Source organism: Sylvia atricapilla, chromosome 9 (genome assembly GCF_009819655.1).
Source record: "Sylvia atricapilla isolate bSylAtr1 chromosome 9, bSylAtr1.pri, whole genome shotgun sequence".
NCBI lineage: Eukaryota > Metazoa > Chordata > Aves > Passeriformes > Sylviidae > Sylvia > Sylvia atricapilla.
In genome coordinates this window covers 16,710,763-16,723,367 of record NC_089148.1, presented here as the reverse complement: position 1 = coordinate 16,723,367, position 12,605 = coordinate 16,710,763, and the positions used below count along the sequence as shown (strand labels likewise).

The window sequence follows — 12,605 nt, the reverse complement described above, 5'->3', positions numbered from 1 at the left end:
AAGGAGCAATTGAAACTTTTTAGGTGTTTCAGCATCTCTCATGCAGAAGCCCCTCTGTGACAGATGGAAAATTAGGGGATCCAGGATTTCTTGTGTACATCTATATTTTAGATTACTTTTACAGCCTACTACCTCAGTTTCTGCTTGTTTGAAACTCAGTTTTGGATACCAATTCAAATGTCTTAAGTGCTTGTATCTTTGGCCAGGAATTTTAAGTGATTTGACTTTTCATTCCATTTATTGGAACCCATATAGCTCTTGGGGGATATCAGTTCTGTTTCCCCTTTTGTCCTAATAAGTCCAATTTATTAGTGTTCATACTCAGTCCTACCATCCAATATGAACTTTTTTTACTTTACGTTTCCCAGAAATAGTTGAGGCCATTGGTATGTTCATAGCAAAGAACACGCAGCGTATCAGGTTGAAGCAGGATGCATTAAGTTTAGGATACCTTTTGGGATATCTTTTGGATTACCAGTTTTCTCCAAAGACCACACTTGACACATTGTTTACATTAGCTAGTTTTTTTCTCCTGGATTTACCCATGAGTTCATGCTACTGTTTTCCCTCGAGTTTTGCTTCATTTCTGTGTCACAAGATAGATACTACAACTTTCTTGTTATCCATTTCATCCCTCCTCAAAGGACAAAATGCAGTTCCAGAGGCTTCTATGTTAGGTTGAAGCACTGTGTAAAGCCAGTCTATGCACTTCCACTTTGCTAGAGAAATTTTTTATTAATGGAGTGCTTAAAAGTGGGGCAAAGGCTGACTTAAGACTTTAATAAATCTTGGAAATGACCGGGTGTTTCAGAAGTTAAGTTCACCCTCATTACCCTGTAACACTACCTCCTGTGAGGCTACCTGAGACATATTGTACAATAATTGTGTTCTGGCAGCTGACTCCAAGAAGCTGGTGTTAACCTCTCCTGTTCCCCTGATACATACAGATTATTCCCATTAGAATGGCTTGGTGAATGAAAAGATCATAGTTAATGGGTATTACTCTAATGCAGAAGGCCAAATCCTATTATCCTGTGAAACGGACAGTGCAAATAGTATTTGTGTAAAGGAGCCCCACTGGGACGAGGAGAAATGGAGCCTGCTGCCCACCCCATCCTTGTTCAGCAAAACCTTGCCAGTTCTGCAGCTGTTTTTGTGAGTAAGGGGGGTTGGCCCGTAGAGCTTCTCACAGAACCTATTTCTGGCAGTTTCTAAAGAAGCAGCAGTGTGTTCTCCATGCTTGTGGTACTTTGATCACATTTCCCGCTACCTTTTTCAAATTAATAAGTACATTAGGTGGGTTATGCAGATTACAGTGTATGCACGAAGTTATTTGATATATTATTCACCAACAAATATAAGATAAAAAGTAATTCTGCATATAATTATCCACAACTGCTGACTGACTAATAATTAACTTTGAAAAATTGCTGGTTTAGGAGGTATCATAGATTACAATTTTAAATATAAGGAGCTTCAGAATAGCTCTCACTATCAGCACTAGTACAAGGTATTCAATGAAGGATTAATTCCCTAAACTGCTCATCAGCTCTATCTCCTATCTTATCAAATTGTAAATATATTATGCTGCATTAAACTATGAGCATGCAGCTAATTAAAGCTGCTTTAATATCAGATACTCCCCTCTCGACACAGCAAAAATGTTCTAAGGACATACCTTACAAATGTTAACAAATGAAAATGACCCCTTTTCAAGTGCTGCTGTACTCCAACAGCTTTTTGGTTATATTTCACTGGCTTTTTTTGTTTTGCTTTTATTTTGGGTTGGGTTTTGGGTTTGGTTTGGGTTTTTTAAAGAAAAAGAAGAAGGAGGAAAACCATACAGGCTTTCTGGAGAAACAACTCAGGGAAGGCATTAATTTTATTCATTCTACAGCTAGAAGCCCACAGGAACTGACCAAAGGATTGCAACCAAGTATTTATAAATAGTACCTGAATGACATGCAGCTAAAATTTTATTCATTTATTAACATTTTAAATATATTCTGATGTTAAATGCTGTAAAGTAAGGAGGCAACCACCCACATTTTTAAAGAAATGCAATATAAATGTAACTAAAAGATCAGTGAACCTAGCCAAGCCAAGAGAGGATCAGAACCATAACTCAGCTTCATTTGCAAAATTGCTCATTTTAATTGCTTTTCTTTGTTTCAAACTCAAATCAAGCAACGTCATTGTACAAAAATCAACTAAAAAATACCAAAACTATTAATCTATGAAAAAACATAAAAGAGAAGATATGCAGCCAGAAGCCTTTCAACTAAAGCTAGATTTTTTAAAATTATTTGTGTTAGCCTCCAAAATTTTTGTGTCACTTGAAAGTTTTCACACCCCAAAGACCTCAAAACATATGATGTTAATAATATTATTATTAGCAATGTTATTAGCAACAAAACACACACATATCTCAAGATCAACATGATACAGTACAATAGAAAACTCACAGCGTAGAGGGGTTTGGGGGAGTTTCTCAATTTTCCTTTCCTTTCCTTTCTTTTCCTTTCCTCCGCATTCTGTTCCTTTTCTTCATCTCTACTTAGGAAAAATAATCTCAGCAGGAAATCGAGAAGATTTGCCAATAAAATCAATAAACATTTTCAGACTGTTGGTAGTGATACTGTTGAGATAAGGTAGGGTTGCACCCCTGTCTGATCAATATTTATTTCAGGGCTCATATTTTTTTAATAGAACTGAACCAGAACAGGGTAGGTTTTTTTCCCCTCCTGGCATGGGGTTCTACAGATTTCAGATACACAGAAATTTTATCTGATTTGTTCCATTTAAATGTTTAACAGTTATTGGCATTAAAAAGTATCCTGGTTTGAACGAAAAGCTTTTTTCTTCATTCCCCTCAGGTTAATTTGTTGGCTTTTGGAGTGATTATTTATAAAGTATTTCGGCACACTGCAATGCTAAAGCCAGAAGTCAGTTGTTATGAAAATATAAGGTAAGTTTGCCATTCAGTACAAATTCTACCTTCTATAGGTTTAAATACAGACAGAGATGATAGTGAGTATTCAAAAGTAACAGTTTAATATCCTGACATTTGTAGAAAAAGAAAAAGAAAAAAAAATTCTGTTATGACCTTATATATATATATATACGGATGCAAATTTTGCAGTCACTATTCCCACTGAGCAATACCTTGATAAGGTGTGTGTGGTGTGTGAAAGATGCACAAAGAAAACAAGTGGCCCATATCAACCAGAGGATAAAGGCTGATGGCAGAGTAAAGAAGCAATTGTCCTTTTTTCTTAAATATTTTCCACAGCCTCTATACACAGCAAAACAGAATTCAAAACTATGCCTGAAATGGGACCAAAATATTTACCTTGAAGTAGTAAGGGAAAAGAGATTGGAGCCATTCATGTTACTTGGGAAAAGTCTGCATAGGACATTATGCTTCTGTGGCACTGGGGGGATGGAGCAGATTCTTTACTTTGCATGCTGCTATGATTTTTCCATCAACTCACTCTCTTTAAAACTGATTTATAGAGACCTTGAAAATCGTTTGTGCAGGAAAAGCTGAAGTGTACTACAGGGAACATTGAAAACAACTTACTGTTTGTGTTGCTTAGGAACACTCCTGCAGTTTCAACACATTGCACTAGATTTATAGTTAGGATTTAGCAATTGTTTGATTGATTACTTTCTCTTATTCCTCACCTTTCATAGCTTCTTGTGGTGACCTGTTTCTAATGAAGTTGAAAATTATTCATTTTCAGGGAAACAGTGCTAAAAATGTCTGCTGTTCAAAGGAAGTCCTGCAAGGACTGAGCTGAGAATGAATAAGAAAGTAATCAGTGGCTTCATTTCCAAGACAACATGCTGTAATTTGCTCAAGTCTGTGAACACTGCTCTACAGCATCTTGGAAAAAAAAAAGAATCATAGTCAATCAGGTCCTACAATTTTAAGGCAGCAATATGCTGGCCCAGGAACTATTCGAGAGTACTTTTGTTCCAAAAACAATTTTAATTTTTTTATTATTATTATTCTTTTATTTTTAAGAGACAGAATTTAAAAAAGAGTCTAGTTTTACAACTTGCACTGTCCTCTGCAGTGAACCTGAGAGGCAGCCTGGGAATCCTTTGATGTCATGCACATGCACTGACCTAAGAGCGTACTGAACGTTTTTCTGGGTTATTTTTTTGAGGAAGATAAGGGGGAGGAGGAAAAGTGGGGGAATGCTTCATAACAGACATATGTTTTTCCTTGGGGAATTACACTAACAGTAGATTTAAATCAAATCATATGGTGCTGCAGTACACCAGAGAAAACATATCTCAAGATTAAAGAAGCCAGTGTTTTAAGGCCCTCCAGTTTTACTCTTTTGCTCTTCTGAAGTGATTATGTGACTTTGCTCATGCTACAGTGCTACAGCACACCCTGAAGAGCAGCCCCTGCACTTACACTTCTCAGACCTTCACAACTGTGAAAAAATTTCCAAGGCAGCCTTCACCACCCAAACTGGAGAAAAAGACAAGTAGCATGTGTCTGTGTGTTGATCACAATATTTTCTTCCTGTCCAGATCCTGTGCCCGAGGCGCCCTTGCTCTCCTCTTCCTCCTTGGGGCTACCTGGATTTTTGGGGTCCTCCATGTGGTCCAGGGATCAGTGGTTACTGCCTATCTTTTTACAATCTTCAATGCATTCCAGGGGATGTTCATCTTCATATTTCTTTGTGTATTGTCTAGGAAGGTAAGTATCCTATTCCTTGTGGGAAGTGACTCATTCCCTACTCTGTCCAGGTGCCCTGAAGTTGAGCTTCTGCCTTCAGTGGAGGCAGAACCTCCGTCTAGTTTTTCTCACATATTTTCTCCAGCTTTAAAATTGAAGAATGAAACAAGGGAAAATAGGGCTTTTTTACTGTAAAACTGCTTAGTTATAGTGTCATTAACCTGATTAAATGATACAAATGTGTGCAATAAAACTTCCTTCCAGTCTTTTCAATTAGGAGCAAGATTCGCCCTCATTACCCTGGGATGATACTTCCTTCAGTGTTCTGTCCTAAAGAAAAAGTCAGCCCAACTTTAAAACATCTAGTGCCAGTAGCAGTACAGAATGAGTTCAAAGACATACAGACCTATTAACAAATCTATTTCATAGTCAAATTCAATATTTTTATTTCAGATTCAGGAAGAGTATTACAGATTGTTCAAAAATGTTCCTTGCTGTTTCGGCTGCTTGAGATAAAGGGAAGGAAAACACCCAAAAGCACCTCAGCAGAAAAAAAGAAGCAACGTACGTGGTGTTGTAATGGATATTACTGCAAAATATGGTATTGTGAGAGCATGACATGACCCAGTGAGAAGGCATATCTCTTAAATGAGTTACTGGTTTTGTACATACTTGTGCATTCATGCGAAACATCTGTATTATTTTGTATACTAACAGTATACAAAACAAACTGGATCATTGCAAAACAAATATTAATAAAGACAAGGGAAAGAAGCAAATTTCCAAAGAACCTCAAGACTTCATGACTGAGGTTTTGTTTCTAATATTAAAAATATCTGCAGCTCTTGAAAGCAGAATACCAAAAACCAACCAGCACAGCAGATTTTATGAAGTGCTTTGCTAGTGGAAACAAGTTCACCATCCTTTTGTAGTAATGAACTTCATACATTTAGTTGTATGTGACCATCTGCAGGGAATGGGTTCCATTAAAGAGTCAATAGATAAAGATCTGCTTCAGCCCAGACTTTTGAAAACATTTCTTTTAATTTAAAGTAGATTAAAAAAGGAATTTGTTTAATATTATTCTCTTATCACTCTGAAATATATATATTTGTATATTAATCAAGCCTTTATTTTTATAACTTCTAAAGAACTGTTTAGATCTAAAGAGCTGAGGTCAGATCTGATACAAGACTGGTGGGACAGTCATTTTATAACTGAAAGATTATTTTGTGAATACTTTGAGAAAGATCTGGTTCTTGTTTTATTTAATTGCCAAAAAGACTGAGATCTGCTTAACTGACACTATGATTTTGGAGGCTGTGGGAAGAAGATGCTTTCACAGGTTTGTCACTTCATAGAGATACTTGGAATCCAGACTCTGTAGGATCAAATTAAAGTGGTAGAAATCACCCATGCAGAGGAACACAGTTTTAAATTCAAGCTGATGTGCCTCTGTACTGTGTAAAATTCCAATTACTGCAGTTTTCTCATAGCATCTTTAAGTTAAGCAGTTGTCTTCCTAAGAGGCTCCTGGCTTTGGAACAATCCTGCAATTGACTTTAGGAGTATGTATTGAACTACTAAAATCAAAGGGAGTATCAAGGTGCATGATCAGACCATAAACACAACCAATCAACCATTCCACCAATAGCATCTGACTCATTTGAAAGGTATGCTGTAATTTCACCCTTTTAGCACCCAAATTATATGAAACGCTGAGCAATTTCCTGTCCACATTGCCTTCTCAGGAAGTGTCTCGGATCTCAGATGAAGCCCAGTATTTTTGCCAGTGAGGCACTGTAAATATGTAGTTGTTAATAAATCCCACTGTTGTGTTGTCTGTTAAAATAAAGCACTAGTCTGAATTTTATTTATATTAAAGGAAATTTTTTTTTAGTAATGGTCAACTTTGGGTTTTATCTTTTTTTCCTTATACACAAGGGTTTCATTGTCTGCACTGCAATGGTAGGCTTCATTAAGTATGTTCCATGCCTGTGTCAAGTTTTTTGAAAAAAGAGTAGTCTATTTTTCAAAAAGTACTGAAGAAATCTCCTGGTCCTTTGAATGTAAAATGTGAATAAACAGGAGCGCTTTGCTTTCACATTTTGACATTTCCATTCATTTAAATAAATACAGTGGTAAAAGGTCTTATTGTTATATATCATTTGCCCTCAATTATTTGCTGTATTTCCTTTGCTGTTGTGTATGTTCTTCTAAGGTTGAGAAATGCAGATACATATTACTTAAAAGAGTATTTTTAGAAGGATATCTACCAGCCCATCATTTTTAATCTCCTGCAGAACTGTAACCTATGGTAAGCTGATCTGGACAAAGCATCTTTAGTAACTATATAATGACTTCAGCATGCTCAGGGAGATTGAAAATAGTTCCTTGGAAAGAAAATACATCATAAATGTTTAGCCTACAATAGTCTTTGTAATGAAAGAACATCTTTTATAGGAAAACTGCTCTCCTGTCTCTGGGTCAGATCTTCATTGAAACTCTGTTTTCCTTACAAACAAGGATGAGTTTTCATCTTTTAATACAGTACATAAAGAGCAGAAAAATTTTTTTTAGATTCCTTGCCTCAGACCCTGAAGGACATTGCAATTGTCCTTCCTAGAGCATGCAGATGTACTGACAAGAAATTAAAGGGTTTATTTGTCACAGCCCTTAGTTACATGAACCCCAACCCAGCAGAGAGACTGACACTGAACATAAATTGAAATAAGAGAGGTTTCCACAAGATATGAGGAAAAACCTTTTCACCATGAGGACAGTCAAGTGTTGGAAAGGACTGCCCAGAAGTTTGTATAGTTGTGTTAAAATCTTCAGAGGATTTTAAAACTGTATAAAATTCCCAGCAACCTGATCTCAACTGGACCCTGCTCTGAGGAGGAAGGTGGATGAGATGACCCTCTGAGGTCCCTTCCAGCCTGGATTGTTCTATTAGTCTATGGTAACAAATCAGATAAATAATAATCAGGCATTAGTCACAATTTTGTTATGAAAACTTGCACTCAAGTGCTATGCAAACGGTTTTTCCAAAAGTAAATTCAGCTGTTTATCAGATCAACTAGCAGACAGGTTTGAAAACTAAGAACTTTGTTCACCACTTTTTAAGATTACACACTTTTTAGAGGCATGTGACATGTCCAGTGGGGCCAACAGGAAAAAAGAAAAAAAAAAAAAAGCAAAATCAAATCAGTGATTCACCAGAGAGATAAAGAGTAAAATGTTAAGGTTAAACTCTGAAAGTAAATGCTTGATGAAGAATTTTTATCCATTAAACCAAACAGACAATTGTGTTGAGTGTTGCATTTCAAGGTGTGTTTCAGACCACAATAAATAAATAAATAGGGTAAAGACTCAAAGACTCATCTATTCTGAAATAAATATTCCCTAAAAAAAAAATAGAATTGTACTTCAAAGAAACTGCTATATTATCCCCATAGCCATTGGGAGGTTCCATCTGCTGGAGCTGTGCTAATAAACAGACCTTCTGTGCTCTTAGCTATTAGCATGAAACAAGTAGTCATTTAAAACAAGATAAATATAGTGCAAATTTACTTCAGACTTTTCTCCAGTCTCCAGTTGTCCCAGACCTTCAGCTCAGGTCACAGTGATGCTTAGAAACCAGGACTTTGGACACTTGTGCTCCTTGTTGACCACACATAAAAAGCAATGCTGCACATGATTACACGAATCAGAACAAATATTTTCAGGGCTGATTCCTCCAGCTGCTACACCTCCAGCATCACTGTTCTCATCAATAATATCACTTTTTATATATTTATCATAATAGTTCCTTAAAGGCCAGTTCATAGTCACAATCTTTCCATGTGCCAGTTAATCCCAGGAAAAGCCCTACCTCCTTCTTAGAAATCTCTATAGATGAGATTAAAAAGTCAAAACCTGTGAAGAAAGTTAAAACTTTCTTTCCTCTGGGAAAAGAGGTAGTAGGAGGAGGGCCACTGGCCAAGAACTTCCTGCAGTCTGTGTTACTCTTTTCCCTGGGTTCTCATACATTCTGTGCTGTGCTCTCAGATTACAGAAGCGACGGTGCCACTCACCAAAGTCACCCCCATGCAATTTTTATAGAAAATTAAGCCCTTAAGATGGATGCAGACTTGAAAACAGCTGATCATCAATGCACTGATCGTCCATGTAAACACAACCAAATTGTCAAGTGCAAATGTGCTAAAGCTTTTTCTCAAGTTGCCTGGCTCTCAGCCAGCTCAGCCCTCACGGCCATCGCTGTGGGCAGCCTGTCCATGGAGATGCACTCACAGAAGGAGGGGACTGCAGTTCCCAGACTCTGTATCTCCATGGCAACCCTCCTGAACAAACCTTATGGAGAACCAAGAGCCCTTGACACATCCAAACTTTGCCAGGAGTCAGGTCCATGGCCACTCATGGAACCTGGAGGCTCCAGACCTGCTCCTTCAAAACAAACTGCAAGATGTGACTAATATGAAATACAATTATTCCATCAGCTTTACTGCTACACAGCAATATTGACAGCAGAAAGTCCTACTGGGCCAGAAGAACAGAAAGTATAAAAAAAATCCATACACATCAAAGAGTAACAGGAAAGATGACTTTTGAGAATGTAGCCTTTTTTATTTTTTAAGTGAAAAAAAAAATGCTTTAAAAGCACACTGAAATGATCATGAAACAAAAATTATTACTGGTTCCATTTATGATAACAATTTTGTTTTGTAGAGGCCTTATTTTACATCTTCTCAATGCAGGGTTGCATTTTTCCCAGAATTCCTTTTCCAGAACTATTCTTTTAAATTTGGCAGAATCTTTACTTCTACAGATGTGGTTTTACAGCTCCTTGGATTTTTTCTTGCCTTGCTCGTAAGTACTCAAATTTTATTGTATTTATTCTTCTGGATTCCCAAGGAAAAACTGTATTTTCATCAAAAACAGGGAAGCTCCTCTGTTTCCCAAAGCACTGCTGAATATTCTAATAAAACTAGCTCTAAGACTGACCATCAGTCTTCACTGCAGGCACACAGTAGGCACCACCCTCCAATGTAAGCCTTTGTATTTATTGCAACTATCTATATAATTGCTGCAGTCAGCTCTGCATCCACATAAACCTAACACCTTTTAAATTAATTTTGTAAGAGTTTTGTGAGATTCTGCTGAATAAATTAGTCAAATCCAAGTTGATTATAAACTGTTCTTCTTTATAATAACTAAGTTTGAAAACTATGTTTTTTGAGAGACAATCCAGTTTACTTTGTTCAAATTAGTTATCTTTTAATATGGGCAGGGATGTTTTCCTCCTGCATCTGGCCCACCATTATTTGGTGAAATGGATTGAGTTAAAGGCAACATTTTTCAAAATCCTATTCCTCTCTCTCTTTGAATGTTTCTGCACTATGCAGACTTCTGGCATCACCTTGTCTTCTGCTGGGTTTCAGAAATAATTGTTGATGATACAGTAAATTTGTTTTCTCTCCCTTGTGTTTAAATCCCAATCTTACAAACACTCATGTATTTGCTCAGTTTTATGCACGACTAAGTCTTTGGCGTTAATGAGGCTGCTCATGTGCATAAAGTTAAGCATATGTGCAAGTGTTGTATGATCAGGGTCTTAGGATGCCAATTTGCAGTAATAACAGATTTGCATAAACTCATGATCCCAAGCACTGGGCTTCCTGCTCATTATCACTAGTGGAATTAATTTAGCTGTTTTTCATTTCATGATGTTTATGAGCCTTTTCTTCTTTCTTTTTTTTTCTTTTTTTTTTTTGTTTGTTTGTTTTGTTTTGTTTTTGTGAACTCCAAGTTGTTTTGATTACCGCTCCTCAGCCATTTTTTATTTTGTCCCTGTCTTAACATATGAGGGAGTTTTTACCTCCACTTACAAATGCCCACCTTAGCCATGTTAGTATGAGCTCATCTATGCTCAAGATGAAAGATCAGGTCACACTTCTTAAGCTGAAAATATGCTCCTTGCTGTGTAAGAGAGCTGTAGAAATATCAATTGCAAATACCCAGCTAGGACTCATCAAAATCCTGTGCACAAGTCATGGCTTCTGTCGTCAAGGGGTTAGGCCCTAAATGAAGTGAGTAGCAGCTGTAACCCCTTTACAGAAGGCAGCTCAGGGAGAGGCAGCTTGTACTCCTCTCTGGCAGGTGGGTCGCATTGAAGCAGAAAAAATTAAGTATATCCTCACTGAAATTACAGTGCATGTCCTACTGAAGAATAATCTCCCTTCTGATGCTCAGCTCTGCTTTGTCTTCATTATAATTAGCACTTAATACCTATAATACAACTCCTAGAGACTTTGGGGTTTGATGCCTTGTTCTCAGAAGCAGTACTGCATTTACTCTCTCTCTCTAAATGGATGGGGCAGGACCAGGTGTCCACCCTTCCCTGGCAGGTACTGATGAGGACACAGATACCCAGGGACTCTCCCTCTGTGGTGCACCCAGCTCCCATAGCTGCTCTGCAGTTGTCCTCCAGCCCCAGTCTAAGCCCCCAGCACAGCTGAGAAGGCTGGAGTGCAACATTTGGCTTTGGAGTGAGTAAGGGATACCAGTGCTGCAAAAGGGAAACAAAGGTAAAAACAGTGGTATTTGGTGAGCAGCAAAACAAAGGCATGAATGTGCCCCAACCCTAATATGTAAAGTTTTCAAAGAGGAGGGGGAAGAGAATAAATTCTGGTACAAAAAAGATAGTTGAGAGCTATCATCTAGAAGATCTCATGGTTCCCTACCTGAATAATTGTATTTGCCTAAAGGAAAGGGAAGTAGTGCTGGGGAAGAGGAGGTGGTAACACTCAAACAAGGCTCACAGTGTGGGGGCAGCACAAACAGATTATGGATTATTGGGAAAATGAGAGAAGCATCAAATGGTAATTTTGTAAGACTGTCTTCCCTGAAGCTAAACAAAAGTGAAAAAAAAAATCAACTGATCCTTGAAGCAACTCCCAATTACATCCCATATGTTATCTTTTTAATGAATTATTTGTGTGCAAAAACTCTAGACTAAAAATACTATGCATTAGTGAATCAGACAGCATAATCTTGCAGGAAAATCAGGGGAAAGTTTATTGTAAGAGAGAAAAAGGGAAAGACCCTGTGGCTCTGCAGAGCTTTCATGAAACCACGTGAGCCTGTAACATCTGCTTATACTGTTGCATGGCTTGAGTGGTCATCTTTAGTTGTTTATTCTCCTTTAAAACAATTGTTTTCTTCAGAAAGACATTGTGTACATAGAATACATGTGTTGTGAGCTACAAATGAGTATTCCTTCTGAACCTAGCAACCTTAGGCTGCATCCATTTCAGAGATATTTTCTCTGCACAAGCTGTATGCCTGTGCAGAGAAGGATGAACAGAAATGTGCTCTCTGGTCATGCATAGTGTACAAGTTAAGTATCCTTTCAAGTGGTCAGTGTTATCTCAACTATCTGAAAGACTAAAAAGTTTGATTCTCGTTACTATGTACTGTCTACTTCAAGCCCATTCAGAAGCGATCCCATATTTTTTGGCTATTTTAGGCTACCTCTCCAGACCAAAATCAAAGCAATACCAACAGAGGATGGTACAACTGACAGCTGTACCAAGTCTCTTTTCTGCCCAGGAGCTGCTGATGAAGGGCTGTGTGTGGTGACAATGAACCTCTTCTCCAGGCCCTGTACAGTGCCAGTACAGGCTGACCTCAGAGGCTTTACCTGTCAGGTTCTGCATATAACTGATTGACAAAGCAAATGTCCTCTCCAGGAGTGCAGCCACATTTCAGGCCTCCCATTTCCATATCAGGAAGAGAGGAAAGGAATTTGTAACAAAGGCATGCTCCAGAAGCGGTTCTCAAGTATGTTGAATGAAGATAATGAAAAATTTTGTCTACTTTCATGACAAAAGCAGTGGCTGAAATG

At 37.7% G+C, this 12,605-nt stretch overlaps 1 protein-coding gene across 2 annotated transcripts in view; it reads left to right on the top strand.

The window, feature by feature from the left end:
• Positions 1–6,816, top strand: part of ADGRL4 (adhesion G protein-coupled receptor L4) — a 73,510-nt gene extending 66,694 nt beyond the window's left edge. For both annotated transcript variants that reach the window (XM_066325112.1, XM_066325111.1), the window contains 3 exons: positions 2,877–2,968; positions 4,552–4,720; positions 5,153–6,816. In XM_066325112.1, the coding sequence (XP_066181209.1) occupies positions 2,877–2,968; positions 4,552–4,720; positions 5,153–5,215 (324 nt within the window). In that variant the 3' untranslated portion in view covers positions 5,216–6,816. The remainder of the gene's footprint in view (positions 1–2,876; positions 2,969–4,551; positions 4,721–5,152) is intronic.
• Positions 6,817–12,605: the final 5,789 nt, after the last annotated feature.